Source organism: Aspergillus uvarum, assembly GCF_003184745.1.
Source record: "Aspergillus uvarum CBS 121591 unplaced genomic scaffold BO82scaffold_59, whole genome shotgun sequence".
Classification (NCBI taxonomy): domain Eukaryota; kingdom Fungi; phylum Ascomycota; class Eurotiomycetes; order Eurotiales; family Aspergillaceae; genus Aspergillus; species Aspergillus uvarum.
In genome coordinates this window covers 206,760-221,138 of record NW_020291356.1, presented here as the reverse complement: position 1 = coordinate 221,138, position 14,379 = coordinate 206,760, and the positions used below count along the sequence as shown (strand labels likewise).

Sequence of the window (14,379 nt, the reverse complement as noted above, 5' to 3'; positions counted from 1 at the left end):
TGTAGTTCTAGCGGGTGTGAATCCGTGGCTTATCTAAAAACAGCCTAACCCCAAGAACGCTAGTCGGCTGAGGATTTGAAGTATATAAGCCATATTCCTGTGCTTCCATAAGACGTGCTCTGAGCCCACATTTTCTATTCTACTGTTACTACATTGAGTCATACAAGTCACTCAAGAATTATATCACCAAGGCCCATTATCACCATGACATCGACCATTTATCTGATTACAGGAGCAAGTCGAGGTATGTTTACAAGCCAGAGCCACGACTCCCTTGCCCCCGCTTAGAGCTGTTGCTGGGGTACTGCACCTTGACGCACACACTATTCTGTATACTGACCATGTGCGACCGAAATATGACAGGAATCGGCCACGGCCTTGCCAGAACCCTCGTCTTGCGCCCCAATTGCACCGTCATCGCCGCCGTGCGCGATCCCTCCGCCGATGCAGCGCAAACGCTCCTCGCCCTCCCCGCCGGCGAAGGATCCCGCCTCCTCCTAGTCAAGATCGACGCTCAATCGGACACTGACGCCCACGAAGCCATCCGATACCTTCAGGAGGGGGAGAACATCCACCACCTTGACGTCGTAATTGCCAATGCGGGCTACTACGATGACGATTACCGGTTGGAAGACGTCCCGCTGTCCAAAGTCCAGCGCCACCTGGACGTCAACACCGTCGGCATACTTCGTCTCTTCCAGGCGGTTTTTAAGCCCCTGGGCAAGAGTCCCCAGACGGAGCAGCAGCACCAACGAAAGTTTGTGACGATCAGCAGTTTCATGGGCAGCATTGCGGGACTGGATGAGGAATACTTTCCCGGTGGGGGGTATGGCGCCAGTAAGGCGGCGGCGAATTGGATCACGAGGAAGATTCATGTGGAGAATCCGAGTTTCGTGAGCTTTATGATTCATCCGGGGTGAGTTGGGATATCCCTGCCAGATGTGAGGGGGTGGTGATAGTGATGCTGGGGCATTGTGTTGCTTTGGTGGTTTGTTGACTTGGTTGTGTGCAGATTCGTCAAAACCGCCATGGGCAATGCCGCTGCCAAGAGTATTGGACTGGACTCTGCGTTTAGTGAGGTCGATGCATGTGCGGACGGAATAGTGAAGCTGGTTTGTGGTCGATTGCCTCTTTTTGTCGTGGTGATGCTAACGTGCTATCTATTCAGATTGATGGCGCAACAAGAGAGTCTGTTGGTGGTCGTTTTGTTAATGTCAAGGGCCAGCAGATGGCTTTCTAATAGCACTTGGTTAGGTATGGAAGAGGGTTCCTCTGAGTTGGTTGTTGACTTGTGGATTGTGGATTGTGGATAGTCTATATGGAAATAGAAATACACAAATATAGATTAAGACCATGTACGTACTCCGTCGAAAGGGGACTATACAGGGTCTAAGACTTTGTGCCTGAGGCCAGAAAGTTTGCACTGGATAGGTACAGTACCCTTGTCTACAGAACTTTGCTACGATCAATTTGATACTAGAGTCAACACTAACCACTCTATAAGTAACATTAACCAAAACTTCAATAAGACAACAATTGCTAATCTTAAAGACCAGTAACTGCCAACAAGTACCGAACTATGGGCTGATTGACTCGCGACAAATCCTTCTTATCTGATTGGATGGTGCCTTTCGGCCGCTCCGCCTCCGCCTTCCGAAGATCTTTTGATCGGCCGCCAACTTTCATCAACACCCCGACTCAATTCATATCAGGTCCCAATTGTTCCTGGCACCCGTCACCATGGCGTTCCTGGGGCCTTCCGCACCTTTGCTGCGGAGTCTTGCCCCCCGATTGTCAAAGGAATTCTTCACCTGCCGCCCATGCCTCATTAGGACTCAGAATTATGCATCCACGTCCGCTTTGCGCAAGCAGTTCTTTGCGCCGGACAATGCTCGCAGTGCAGTCAACACCATTTCTCTGCGCGCCAAAGCCAAGGGTGCTTTTGCCTCTAGCTTGAGAAACTATGCCTCCAAGTCTGCCAAATCTCCCAAGCCTGCCAGTGCCTCGCAGTCCGCCCAACCCGCCCAGGCTCAGTCTGCTGCCTCTGCCGCCGCACCCGAGCAAGCACCGAAACGGTTCTTTCCTATCCTCACTCACAAGGTGGTAGCCTACTGGCTGTTGGCCAGTGCTGCTAGTGTCTTTGGTATTGTTGTCTTCGGAGGCCTTACCAGGTTAACAGAATCAGGGTATGTGTCTTGTGAATCATTGGTCGCGGAGGCATACACTGACTTGTTGTATAGTTTGAGTATTACCGAATGGCGCCCTGTTACTGGATCCATCCCTCCCATGAACGACGAAGATTGGGAGTCCGAATTCGCCAAGTACCGCGCCTCCCCCGAATTCCAGCTTCTGAACCCGAACATGACGCTCTCCGAATTCAAGTCAATTTACTACATGGAATGGATTCACCGTCTCTGGGGCCGCTTCGTTGGCATCTCGTTCGTGCTCCCGGCTATATACTTTGTCGCGAGAAGGAAGGTTAGCAAGCCCATGGCCCTGCGCCTTGCTGGTATCGCAGGCTTGATTGGTTTCCAAGGATTTTTGGGTTGGTGGATGGTTGCGTCTGGACTTAAGGAGGACCTTTTCGCCCCCGGCAGTCACCCTCGCGTCAGCCAGTACCGTCTCACCGCGCATCTCGGCGCCGCCTTCGTCTGCTACACTGCTATGCTCTGGAACGGTCTTGCTATCCTTCGCTCTCAGCGCCTCGTCTCCGATGTGAACAAGGGCCTGAAGCAGCTCAAGAAACTCCATTCCAAGCACCTGAAGGTTTTCCGTCGCTCTGTGGCCGGTGTGGCTCTCCTGGTCTTCGTTACCGCCATGTCTGGTGCCCTTGTCGCCGGTCTCGACGCCGGTCTCATTTACAATGAGTTCCCTTACATGGGCAATGGACTTACCCCTCCCAAGGAGGAACTCTTGGACGCACGTTATTCCCAGCGTGAGGATCGCTCGGATCTCTGGTGGCGCAACATGCTGGAGAACCCCTCCCTGGTCCAGCTTGACCACCGTATCCTGGCAATGACTACCTTTACCAGCATTATGGCCTTGTGGGCCTACAGCAAGATCCCTAGGGTTAATCGCGTGATGGGCCGCTCGGCGCGCCGAGGCGTTCACGGCGTGGTCGCTTTCGCCTTCTGCCAGGTCGGTCTGGGTATTTCGACCCTGCTTTATCTCGTCCCCACGCCCTTGGCCTCCGCTCACCAGGCGGGAAGTCTCCTCTTGCTCACTTGGGTATTGGTCCTGGGCAGCCGTGTCTGGCGCCCAACTCGGACATTTAAGCTACTCCAACTGAGACAGCAGTATGCGGCTGCTCGTGCTGCTGCCAAGAAGGCCTAGATCATGTCTCTGTCATATCCCTGAGAATTGGGATTGCGGAAATCGTTGACGAAAGAAATGCATGTGTATGGCCCGGCCACAGTATCGCTTGAAGTGGCTGCTCGATTTCTCTTGTGTTGTATTTATAACCCATCGTCCTCTCTACTTTTCGGAGCTTCTTGTTGTTTTTCTTATTGTACAATAACATTGCATTTTTCAGTGCTATCTTGCCCATTATCACTAGATCCTGTAGCGAAACTTAGATATGCAGGATGAAACTCAGAACTTGATGTACACAGCTAAAAACTCGATAGTATCTCCTCCCACACCCACCGCTCCTGTACCATCCCCGAGCCATTTTTACTCTGGTCAAAAGCCACACTTTTGCCAACAAAAAACTAATCGAGAGCCCTTATATCGAAAACTAGATCTAGCATGCTCGGTGACGACCGCTGTTTCAAAATGATAGGCGACGTTGACGGGAAAGACGAGTGTGTGCTTGCGAATCATAAGAAACCATCCACGCCGGAGAATCCCAATGAGGGCATGGGATCACTTACACTCAGCGACTGGAACCAGGGAAGTAGATGGGACGTGCAGCAGTGCGGGCTGCCACAGTACCTACCGCTTCGACCTGCACAGCATCGTGCTTCGCGAGCCCCTGATGCTGGTTCGTCGGATTCATACCTGCGAGGGTTTCCGAAGCACGGCTCTGCTTATACTCCTCAATCTCCCACTGGGCCAGTGCGCTCGCGTCTTTGATAATGCTACCTTTATCTGGGATACCTCCGGCTGGGAGATGGATACCTTGTTAGACATCGGGTACCGGACTGTGATAATCCTAATCTCCATCTCCATGGGGGGGGGGCATACCTCGCTTTACATCTTCTATCGCTGTCGCCGCGGTTGTGAAGGTAAGAAGCTCGCCAGCATCCTTCAAGTCTTGATCACTGTACTCTGGTCTTCCCGGTGGAGCGGCTGGGATGTGAAAACGAGCTGCATTGTGGGTGAAGGCGTGATCGAGGCCAGGCGGCGGACCCCAAATACACTCGTGGCTGTAGCTCGGATGCACTGCACTGACAAATTGCTGAGCCTGCTTGGGTTTGGGAAATGTGCGAATGTGCTGCAGCTGGTCTTGAGCTGCCTCGGCCGCCGTACCTTCGGCTTCCGTCACTGCTCCGAAATCTCGTACGATCACGTCCCCGTCGACGAACGACTTATGGCTACTCGCGCGCGGATGAGGATTCTCGAGCATACGTGTCTCCCCATGGTACCTTGCTTCGGTGGCGTCTGAAGTGCTGCTGACCGGGGACTCCTGCAACTCCAACCCGCGGTTGTTCCTCGCATGCGCATGCGCACTCGCCCTTGCACCACCACCACCACCACCACCAGCCTTCTTCGTCTGCTTCCTTCTCTTTGTTCTGCCTGCCGATCGACTCCTGGCTTCCGTGCTGCTCCGCAGTAATTCCTCCCGCGTGACCGGCGCAACGTGCACTACGTTCCCGCAAATGTGAGCTCGGCGGAGGCCATGGCGGATGGTGCAATCGTGACAGCACTGCCACTTACACACCGTACAGCGGCTCATGCCGGATGTGTTGCGGCCATCGCACACATCGCATTTCGCCGTCCGCGCGGGTTGGTCTTGGAACGCGGTCACGATCTCAATGCCGGGAGGGGACGGGGACAGGGACAGGGACAGGGACAGACTCGGGAAGCCCATCCCGTTGTCTGGCGGGTACCCCCCTCCGGCGAACGACGAGTAAGTGCGGACGGGCCGAGGCTGCCAGAATGGGGACAGGCGGGATCTCTGGACTGTGGACTTGCGGGGTGGCGGAGGATTGTCGTCCCTCTCCCGGAACTCCTCTAAAATGTCATAAGCTTGTCCGCGGGGTTCTTCGGCTACATGGGGAAGAGGAATACCTGGTTGAGGGGATGCGTCCCCCGGAAGAGGAACTGGAAAGAGAAACTCGTCTTCGGTGCTTAGGGCTCGTTGATCACCAACGGGATCGGTCACCACGATGACCGGAGCAGCCGGTGCGGCCGTCAGGTTCGATGATCCTTCCGCGGCGGACGCCGGAGACTGCTGGAGGAGAGGATGCGCGGAAGGTGTAACCGCAGGAGCAGCTCTGGATGGATAGTAAGAGCCGTATGGAGGTGGCAGAAGTCTCGTGGTTTTAGCGGGCTGTCCATGTGGGGAACGGTTGATTGCGAATGCCTCCACACTGGCTTCATCCACCGTCTGATACAAGGGAAACTGTAAGTCATTCATCTTATCATAAAGAAGGTGCTGACTGAAGTGATAAAGGCATGCTCTCACCAATTGCTTTGGTCTGGTGGACGATCTTTGGACAACGCCTAGACCTGAATCGATTGTCTCACGGTTTCTGAGGACCTGGTGAACTGATGGCAGACAGTCAACCACCTCTTCCAGCTCGATGCCTTCGAGAATCTGCGGGACGGCAGGCAATGGTCTGCGTCTGAGCGCATGGGATCTGTTTTCTGATTCGAGAAATGTCAGCATAATCCGTCTCCGACACTTAATTCGGCTCCCTCCGACTCAAGATATAAAGGCTGCAGCTGCAATATCAGATTCACCCTCGGCCAAACATCTCAACTAAGAACCATTGTTTATCATACAGATATCTCTTGTTGCTGCCTCAGTTTCAGATGAAAAGAGAACCCAACGGTCTGAACAACATAATCACACGCATATAACACAAGTTTCAAAGCTGAAAGAGGATAGGGATCCCACAAGAATATGGGCCAATGCAGAAAGCCCCCTATTATCGAGAGATTCTCTCGGTTATGAAAGATATACTGACCACGGTTCGACATGATAGACCTTACCCTGTGTGACCGCTCACACTGCCCATCACCCGGTATCTCTTTATGAGAGTCTTGATCTCAGGACTTGAACCCGAACGATCTTTACTGCTGGAAAGTCGTCGTGAGCACGGCTCTCTTATTCCGTATTAACGAGAAGAGTGTGCCAACTGTCACAGCCCTGTGAAGTCTCAGTTCAAGGTCAGCGAACGGGATGGAGAATTTGCAGTTGGGGAGAGAGATGAAGAACAACAGGAGGAGGGAAGAAGAAAGAAATCAGAGAAACAAAACACGTTCAACAGATACCCTGCCTGCGACGGTCACGACGCAAGATACGGACAATCTGCTAGGCACTGCTGCGTTCTATACGCAGGCACGACAATACGCACTAGTGTGATAATACGATTTGTCCTGCTACCAGGGTGACGGTGAATGCTACAACCATATATAACACGGTCATGGCTCGTCCTACTCTGCTGTCTGTGTATGCGCTTCTGGGTTGGGTGTACGCTCCCCCTGGGTGATTTTGTCGATTTTACGGGTATGAGAGGGTTGGCGGAGGTGAAGGGGTGTGTGTTTAGCAAGCTTTGTTGTTGCCCAGGACTTTCATTTTAGAAGCATTCTGAGCAATACAAAGAGGATTGATTTTGGTTGCTGGAAGAGAGAAAGCTGGTCTTGTTGCTCTGCTATTGGAATAAAGCTTTGGCTAATATTGTAGCTCGTACAGCAGTATCGGTGAGGAATAGAAAAGCCGGATGTAAGATGCTTTGCGAAAATCATCTGCCCATCCTTTGAATAGGGTCTCTCGGGTTTGTTTACTACCTACGGGCTACGTACAGTTCGAGACGCTGGCATGTGAGAAAGACAGAAACTGCCTGGAGCTATGCTGTACAGCGAGAGTAAATGAATAATTTCTTAGTCTCACTTGTGGTTCCGTGGGGTTGGGAATATTTAGTTAGGTAGTATCCACACTCTACACAACCGACCATTCGTAATGGCCACCTTCATCGACACCTCGACTTCTCTTGTATATTGACAGGTACCCCGGAAAATTTCCCGCCCTCAGGTCTCGTCAACCATGACCTGTGAGCAGTTTGCTGCCCAGAGGCAACAACGGACCTGAGCTAGCCCACAAGACGCCTGATGTCAGCCTGCCAGCCTGCCAGCAGCTGGCCAGCCCGGCATAATCCCTCATAAAAACCGAAGCGGTAGTCATCCGACACAATGCCGCAATACTCCATCTTTCTCCTCCCAAGCGGAGAAGGGACGAGAAAGAACAAATGCTTCCAGCACACGGACAAGCCAGAACAGTTTAAGACGAAGGGGGGGAATAGCGCAAGCAAGCACCCCAAAACGAAGTGTCTCATTGCACAGGGCTCCTTCTCCGGCTAACTCTCCGGCTATTAGCAGGGTGAGGATTCTTGACCTAAAGCCTCAAGCCCAATCACCCTAAGTCTTCTTCGACGAGCCGCCAGGCGTCGTGCCGCCACGACGCTTATACTTGCGTGGATCTATATGATGTCGGATTTGGTGCGGCGTTAGCAGAGCATTTCCACAAGAGGGGGCATGTAAAACCCGAGGAATCAAAAGAGAATGCGCGACGGACCTTTTCGACTCATCAGGGTCTTATTCCGGGTTCCTTTGCCGCCTTCCCAGAAGCCACTTCCGGCTTTACCGATCAAGACGGCGCGGCAGATCCCGCAGTTCTCGGGGCGGTAGATTTGTTCACGGGAACAGAAGCCACTGTTTATTGTATGACATTTAGTTTCGAAGCGTTTGTCGTGAGGGTTTCAATTTTCCTTGGCTGCTGGCTTACCAGATCATGCGGTTTGCATGTTCATTGGGGTGGTCAGTGGCCGCATCGTGGCATCTGTGGATTGATTAGTATGTGGACGGGATGGCAGGGTGGGTTTGAGGGTGGTCATACTTGTCGCATGGAAAGACCTTTGCGCAGCAGCTGAATCTGTAGGGCGGAGAATGTTAGCATGGGCACTATTTCGGTTTTTTTGGGTGAGCACTAGGCGATGGCGTACCTGAACCAGCGATAGCTTTTCCCGTAATGCGAGCACCGGCCACGACGGGGGAGTTCTTGGCCTGCGACGATGCCGAGGACTTCCTTGGGCTAATTTGATGTTAGTATGCTTTCATTGGGAATATACCTGGGCTTTGAATCATACTTTCTTGCGGGGAGGGGGGCGATCACGAGAAGAGACTGTGTAAGGCGTGTGAGAAGGTTATCCTAAATGCGAGGCATGAAATGCTTACATGCTGCAGACCCGACTTTGAGGAACTTCACCTCCGGGACCTTGAGAACTAGTGTAGGTTAGTATAATGAATAATAAATGACCTTGGCAAAAATACACGTACCCATTTTGCGATGGCATTGACGACAGTTGGCCATTGCGCTTTCGCCACGAACTGCCACAATTCCAGGGCTCGGAAATGGCGTCGAGCATTCCGCGCACGTGGGTATAAAGCTACTGCAGCGGTTGTTAGTGCATTTCCTTTACTATGATAGAGGCGATGACGGAGGGAGGACTCCGTTCAAAGCAGAGCATCTGCTTACCTAGGGAGGAGATCGACTACAGTGCATCCATCCAAGTCCAGATAGCCAGCTCGAGTCGCGGTGGGATGCATCAACTGACGGCGGAATCCTGCAGACCCAAATGAGCACCCTTTGAGCCAAAGCGTTACGTGCTGGAGAGGATCGTCTTACCCATGCTCATCGTGTTCGCACACTTCTTGCATGTCTCCACTTTGAGAGATAGCTCGTCACTTTTGTCTTTGATCTGTGGAATATTTCTCACATCCATCGTCTCCTTGCATCGATCGCATTTAACTGTGATATAAAGACCGACGAGCTCTAGAAGCTCAATCCCGTAAAGTTCCAGAAATGGGAAGGAGAGAGCAACGCCGCGTTCAACATTGGTAGGCTCGGGAAGGTCGGGAACAGGAGCGCCTCCATCTTCATCGTCTTCCGTAGGGTCCTCGTCAGACTCAGTGAATTCCGTCTCCTCAGAAGCACTACTGTCGCCACCCACGTTCCATTCCGGAGGTCGGGGCACAACATGGACATGGGGTTTGTCCGTCGCCACGGATTCTGGAACCGGCGGGCCTGTTGCAGCTTCCTCTGATGGCTTAGAATCTGGAATCTCGGGTATCGCAGCTGGAGCGGGAGCGCTCTCCACTGGCGTCTTGGAGAAATTAAGCATATTGCTGGTGAGATAATTGACCTGCGACATCAGGTTTAGGTTTAGGTTGTTTTCAACCCACTTGCTGAAGCCTGCTTCGACAGATCGAGCCTCTGGACCTTCAATACTGTTCAGTTCGATGGCGCTTGGCTCAAGCGGGTACAATTGAGGCACCTGCAACTTGACAGCCTTCACAGATCGGAGGGGCACAGGTAGCCGATCAATTTTGACCGGCTGAATAGGGATAAGAAAAGAGAGACCGTCACTGAGCTTCTGGAAAGAGGACAATCTACCAAGTCGGGCCTCCAATTGTTTCGTCTCAGCTGCGCGTCGCTTCTCCGCCTGGGCCTTCTCTGCCGCGGTGTAAGTCGGAACCGGAGCAGGTTTGGGGGTCGACAGCACTTGAGTCCGAGGCTGAGAGGTTGACGGAGACACAGCTAGCGACTCCATTCCTCTTGTCAGCTTCTGAGCCGCCGCTGACTGTGGCTTGCTTGCTGTCGTGTTGGGCACAAACTTGAGCGTAGGCCCCCGTTCCAAGGTCGTCAGCAAGCGCTCCAGATGTCGATCTAGAGTGTTCATGTAGCTGAGCAGCGTCCCACGGCTGCCGCCTCTGATGGCGCTGTCGACAATGTCGTCGAAGCCTCGAGCAACATTCTCTTGGAATGCGCTTCCCATTTCGGGATTGGTGACCTTGATCGTGGGACGCCCTTGAGTGGGGTAAGTTAGAGGGACGTGTAGAATGCAATGCAGCTTGTCCATTTCGAAAGGGAAGTCCGGATCAGAGGGGGTGAGCCCGAATGTTGCCGTGGTGCCCGTGTCATCACTGCTTTCCTGTGGGTGAAAGCGACGCCGTAACTGATTGAGCTGGAATTCTCTGGGATTCGATGCTTCTGCTTTTGAGATGGGTCGGTGGGGTGAGCCAGAGGTGGCAGTGCCAGAGCTCCCGGACTGCGCGGTGCTCATGGTTGTTCTTCGATTTTGACAGATGTTGATATATGCCCGGGATAATCTTAGTCTTAGATGGCAAGTAGATGGGTTGCCGTAGGTGCAATAACGGACTGTGTACAGATTGTGGTTTTGCTGGTAAATTAAGTTAGTTTGTATGTACATCCACATTCCACTGATATATGGACAAGGCGGCGGCGATCAAGCTCCGCCGCAGAAGCTAGTCCCGAATGGGACGGGCTCAGCGTCATCATCATGATTACTCATTCTGATCATCTCCGCCGAGTCATACAGTACACAGTAGTTAGAGCGAGCCATCATGGATGACTCACTTGCTTGCCACAATTCGAGAGGAGTGTCTTTGCCGCACAGGCTAGTCTTGCAGTACCCTGCCCTTTTGCAATGAGAAGTTTATGCTTGTTGCCGCCTTAGGCACCGTACACGGCCAGAAAGTTAGTGGATGGCCCCAGGCACCCAATCATTACCGTAGACCAATGACGAGAAGGCGTATTCAATACGACTGACTTGCTTCGAGAATGGCCCAAACGGGCAAGTGTGGAGTCGGCCCCGTCTCCAAATCTCCCCCTCAAAGCCACTCTTTTGGCTCCTTGCCTGCGGTTCAAGCATGGTTCGATTATTATTGTTCACAGTCCAAGTGGTCTGACTCGGCTCTGGGACCATGCTCATGCCGGGCTCTTTGTTCCCTGACTGGCCAGTGAATGGTCGGTCAATCAATATCAGGGGCTCTGCTGGTGCCTGGCAGTTCTGGCTAATAAGATAACACAGAGAGTTCTGGATTATTTGGAGACGCTAAAGACCTGGCCTTTCTTTCCTCTCCTGTCTCCATCTCTCCCTCCAACTCTTTTTTCTTCGTCCAGATGATGAATTCTTCCCTCTTCTAACCATCTCTGCTCTGTGTTTGAATCCACTCAACTCTGAGCACTCCGCCGTCATGGCATCCTTCGCTGTCGCCAGCGCCTACGCGGCCGCAGGATTCGTGATCATCGTTGCGCTGAACGTCTTGCGTCAATTGCTATTTCGGAACAAGAATGAGCCCCCCGTGGTCTTCCACTGGATTCCATTCTTGGGAAATACCATCACCTATGGCATGGACCCCTACGCCTTCTTCTTTTCCAACCGAGAAAAGGTCAGTGCCTCCGCAGCGACCATTTACCGTACTTGTACGAGCTGACCCACGGCGATGTAAACAGTACGGCGATATCTTCACGTTCGTGCTGCTGGGACAAAAGACCACGGTGTATCTCGGTATTCAAGGCAACGAATTCATCCTCAATGCGAAACTCAAGGACGCGAACGCTGAGGAGGTGTATTCCCCACTGACCACCCCGGTGTTCGGGCGCGATGTGGTGTACGACTGCCCCAACTCCAAGCTCATGGAACAGAAGAAATTCGTCAAGTATGGTCTCACGCAAACCGCGCTCGAATCGCACGTGCAATTGATTGAGCAGGAGACGCTGGACTTCCTGCGCACCTCGCCTTGGTTCCAGGGAAGCTCCGGGGTGTTCGACGTCCCCGCCGCCATGTCCGAGCTCACGATCTACACCGCAGCGCGCGCCCTGCAAGGGGAGGAAGTCCGCAGCAAACTGACCTCCGAATTCGCCGACCTCTACCACGACCTCGAAAAAGGCTTTAGTCCAATCAACTTCATGCTGCCCTGGGCGCCGTTGCCGCACAACCGCCAGCGGGACGTGGCGCATGCTCGCATGCGCGAGATCTACACGGAGATTCTGGACCAACGCCGCAAGAACCCTGATGAGGAGAAATCCGACATGATGTGGAACTTGATGCACTGCACGTACAAGAACGGACAGCCGGTGCCGGACCATGAGATCGCGCATATCATGATCACCTTGCTCCTGGCGGGCCAGCACTCGAGTGCCTCCATCAGCGCCTGGATCCTGCTTCGCTTGGCCTCCGAACCTCAATACCTCGATGAGCTCTACCAGGAACAAGTCTCCAACCTCCGTCGCGAAGCGGACGGAACCTTCGCCCCGCTGCAATACGAGGACATCGACAAGCTGCCCTTGCACAAGAGTGTCATCAAGGAAACTCTCCGTCTCCACTCGTCCATCCATTCCATCATGCGCAAGGTTAAGAGCGACATGCCGGTGCCCGGTACCAACATGGTCGTGCCCACCGGCCATGTGCTGATGGCCTCGCCCGGTGTCACTGCTCAGAGCGACGAGTTCTTCCCCAATGCGAGCAAGTGGGATCCGCGCCGCTGGGACGACCAGGTTGAGAAAGAGGAAGACGGCGGCGAGATGGTTGACTACGGCTACGGCACCGTCTCCAAGGGCACCGCCAGTCCCTACCTCCCCTTCGGAGCTGGCCGTCACCGCTGCATCGGCGAGAAGTTTGCCTACCTCAACCTGACCACCATCGTTGCGACCTTTGTGCGCCATATGCGGGTCTACAACCTGGAGGGCAAGAAGGGAGTTCCAGGAACCGACTACTCGACTCTGTTCTCAGGCCCGCTGAAGCCAGCCATGGTGCACTGGGAACGTCGGTCCGAGAAGGCAATCTAGACGACCTCTGCTCTTTCCCTGTCCCTTTCACTTTCTTGAGGACACTATGGGCATAGCAGAGTTCTCGTGTGTCTAACCTGACGGATTGATGACTCTTTTCCTTTTTTTTTTTTTTTTCTTTCTTCGCGGCTGTTTCTTTTTACCTCCGCGAACTACATTACTTACTCTTTGTAATACCGACCAACGCCTTCAATGTACCATAAGAAAACCACCATACATTAGCAATGGGGACCAGCCCCGTTCCAGCGAACAAATATCATTCCAAGACACACCATACCAGCTACGCAAACCACCAGCATCAAGTCCTTATACCCATTAAATCTTTCCCTCGAACCCACCCTCCAAATCAAAGTCCCATATTACCTCCCTCGCAAATCAAGTCCTCATACCCAGTAAATCTTTCTCTCCAACCCCATTCTCCAAAACCAAGCTCCTATATCTCCCACGCAACCCCTACATTATCCACTCCCCCGTCAAGATAGATAACAAAAAGCAGTAGGAGATACATTGCCAAACCCTGGAACAAAAGCACCAAAGTAACGAACCACCAAAAAGGAATTGAACTTCTCTCCTCCTTTCCCCCCCCTCCTTCCTCCGGAACCACAAACCCTCGTCGCACCTGTCCGACACATCGCCCGAGAACGCCAACCAGAGTAGCATATCCCTCCACTTCCTGTCTGTCCTTCATTGGCGTCGAAGACGAGAGCAGTACTAGTACTAGTACCTGTCCTGGCTGAGGTTACAGAAGGGGGAGAGAGAAAGAGATGATAGCTACCGCACACGCGGTAGCGCTATGGGTAAGGCAGGCAGTCAATCCGTGCGTTGGCATTGGATATTCGAGTACAGGTAATAATTGCAATGGCACGGTTAACAATCGCAAATTCTGGATTTGGAATAAGCAAGCACGCTCGCTACTCTCGTCTGTAGGGTCAAGCAAGCAAGCATGACACAGGAAGTTCGTTCAGACTATCTATTATTGGGTTCTTGTTTCCCCCTCCATAGCTCTAGAGCCAACGCTATGATTTTCGGAAGATGATGCCAGATGATACAGCCAGACATCTGCTCGGCTTAACTGTTTCTAGTGGGAGTGGTGGGAGGTGGCATAATCTGTGATGTCAACAACAATCACAGAGCCCAGGGGGTCGGCCATTCATCGACCCATCACCAAAACTCACATCTCCCTCTTTACATCAATCCATCCCTACTTTACAGCCATGCTGAATCTAACGCACACGGCCGGCTGATTTTAGCCAGCCAGCCCCCCTATTTGAGGCTGATGTTAGGGGACAGTGTTTGCCAATTCTCATCAAAAGATTATCCGCGGGAAGAAGGGGAAAGAAAATAATGAATCATAAAAAACACGACATATGTCAAAATAAGACTTGTTTGGTTCCAGGGCGTGTGACCCTTAAAAATTGCGGGCCGATATGTTGGATTCAGGGGATTTCTTTTTCTTTGTTTTCTTATGCTGTGGATCTAAGGGTCTGAAATGGAATGACGGCGGAAAGAAAGCATGAAGAAAAATGAAGAAAGTGACGTGAAAAAAAGACAGGGGGGGGGGG

General features: G+C 52.6%; 5 protein-coding genes across 5 annotated transcripts; 3 read left to right on the top strand and 2 right to left on the bottom strand.

Annotated features, from left to right (window-relative positions):
- Positions 1-129: 129 nt before the first annotated feature.
- BO82DRAFT_357615 (SDR family oxidoreductase) lies at positions 130-1,408 on the top strand. Its single transcript, XM_025636062.1, has 4 exons — positions 130-244; positions 364-916; positions 1,013-1,112; positions 1,169-1,408. The coding sequence occupies exons 1-4, from the start codon at positions 205-207 to the stop codon at positions 1,238-1,240; spliced, it is 765 nt and encodes a 254-aa protein (XP_025488382.1). The 5' UTR covers positions 130-204; the 3' UTR covers positions 1,241-1,408.
- A 292-nt stretch (positions 1,409-1,700) lies between these two features.
- On the top strand, positions 1,701-3,666 carry cox15 (cytochrome c oxidase assembly protein cox15). Its single transcript, XM_025641014.1, has 2 exons — positions 1,701-2,186; positions 2,241-3,666. Exons 1-2 carry the CDS (start codon positions 1,741-1,743, stop codon positions 3,331-3,333), a joined length of 1,539 nt encoding a protein of 512 aa, XP_025488381.1. The 5' UTR covers positions 1,701-1,740; the 3' UTR covers positions 3,334-3,666.
- A 44-nt stretch (positions 3,667-3,710) lies between these two features.
- BO82DRAFT_367918 (uncharacterized protein) lies at positions 3,711-6,147 on the bottom strand (the record flags this gene model as incomplete). The annotated part of the gene is made up of 7 exons (XM_025637095.1): positions 3,711-3,764; positions 3,873-3,881; positions 3,938-4,119; positions 4,186-4,806; positions 4,879-5,566; positions 5,630-5,761; positions 5,950-6,147. The coding sequence occupies 7 exons, from the start codon at positions 6,145-6,147 to the stop codon at positions 3,711-3,713; spliced, it is 1,884 nt and encodes a 627-aa protein (XP_025488380.1).
- A 1,616-nt stretch (positions 6,148-7,763) lies between these two features.
- Positions 7,764-10,401, bottom strand: BO82DRAFT_357612 (uncharacterized protein). The gene is made up of 8 exons (XM_025636061.1): positions 8,852-10,401; positions 8,702-8,789; positions 8,503-8,615; positions 8,401-8,448; positions 8,313-8,347; positions 8,169-8,257; positions 8,063-8,098; positions 7,764-8,005 (listed from the first exon to the last, which is right to left on the bottom strand). Exons 1-8 carry the CDS (start codon positions 10,287-10,289, stop codon positions 7,948-7,950), a joined length of 1,905 nt encoding a protein of 634 aa, XP_025488379.1. The 5' UTR covers positions 10,290-10,401; the 3' UTR covers positions 7,764-7,947.
- Positions 10,402-11,033: 632 nt separating this feature from the next.
- Positions 11,034-12,958, top strand: BO82DRAFT_357610 (cytochrome P450). The gene is made up of 2 exons (XM_025636060.1): positions 11,034-11,418; positions 11,483-12,958. Exons 1-2 carry the CDS (start codon positions 11,224-11,226, stop codon positions 12,815-12,817), a joined length of 1,530 nt encoding a protein of 509 aa, XP_025488378.1. The 5' UTR covers positions 11,034-11,223; the 3' UTR covers positions 12,818-12,958.
- The last annotated feature ends 1,421 nt before the right edge of the window (positions 12,959-14,379 follow it).

Excerpts from the sequence above, each read along its gene's own strand:
- cox15 (XM_025641014.1), top strand. The coding sequence starts at position 1,741 with ATGGCGTTCCTGGGGCCTTCCGCACCTTTGCTGCGGAGTCTTGCCCCC. Across the intron at positions 2,187-2,240 it reads ACCAGGTTAACAGAATCAGG|TTTGAGTATTACCGAATGGC; the intron begins GTATGTGTCTTG and ends CTTGTTGTATAG.
- BO82DRAFT_357612 (XM_025636061.1), bottom strand. The coding sequence starts at position 10,289 with ATGAGCACCGCGCAGTCCGGGAGCTCTGGCACTGCCACCTCTGGCTCA. Across the intron at positions 8,449-8,502 it reads TCAATGCCATCGCAAAATGG|TTCTCAAGGTCCCGGAGGTG; the intron begins GTACGTGTATTT and ends AACCTACACTAG. Across the intron at positions 8,006-8,062 it reads AAGGTCTTTCCATGCGACAA|ATGCCACGATGCGGCCACTG; the intron begins GTATGACCACCC and ends ATCAATCCACAG.
- BO82DRAFT_357610 (XM_025636060.1), top strand. The coding sequence starts at position 11,224 with ATGGCATCCTTCGCTGTCGCCAGCGCCTACGCGGCCGCAGGATTCGTG. Across the intron at positions 11,419-11,482 it reads TCTTTTCCAACCGAGAAAAG|TACGGCGATATCTTCACGTT; the intron begins GTCAGTGCCTCC and ends CGATGTAAACAG.
- BO82DRAFT_357615 (XM_025636062.1), top strand. The coding sequence starts at position 205 with ATGACATCGACCATTTATCTGATTACAGGAGCAAGTCGAG. Across the intron at positions 917-1,012 it reads AGCTTTATGATTCATCCGGG|ATTCGTCAAAACCGCCATGG; the intron begins GTGAGTTGGGAT and ends GGTTGTGTGCAG. Across the intron at positions 1,113-1,168 it reads CGGACGGAATAGTGAAGCTG|ATTGATGGCGCAACAAGAGA; the intron begins GTTTGTGGTCGA and ends CTATCTATTCAG.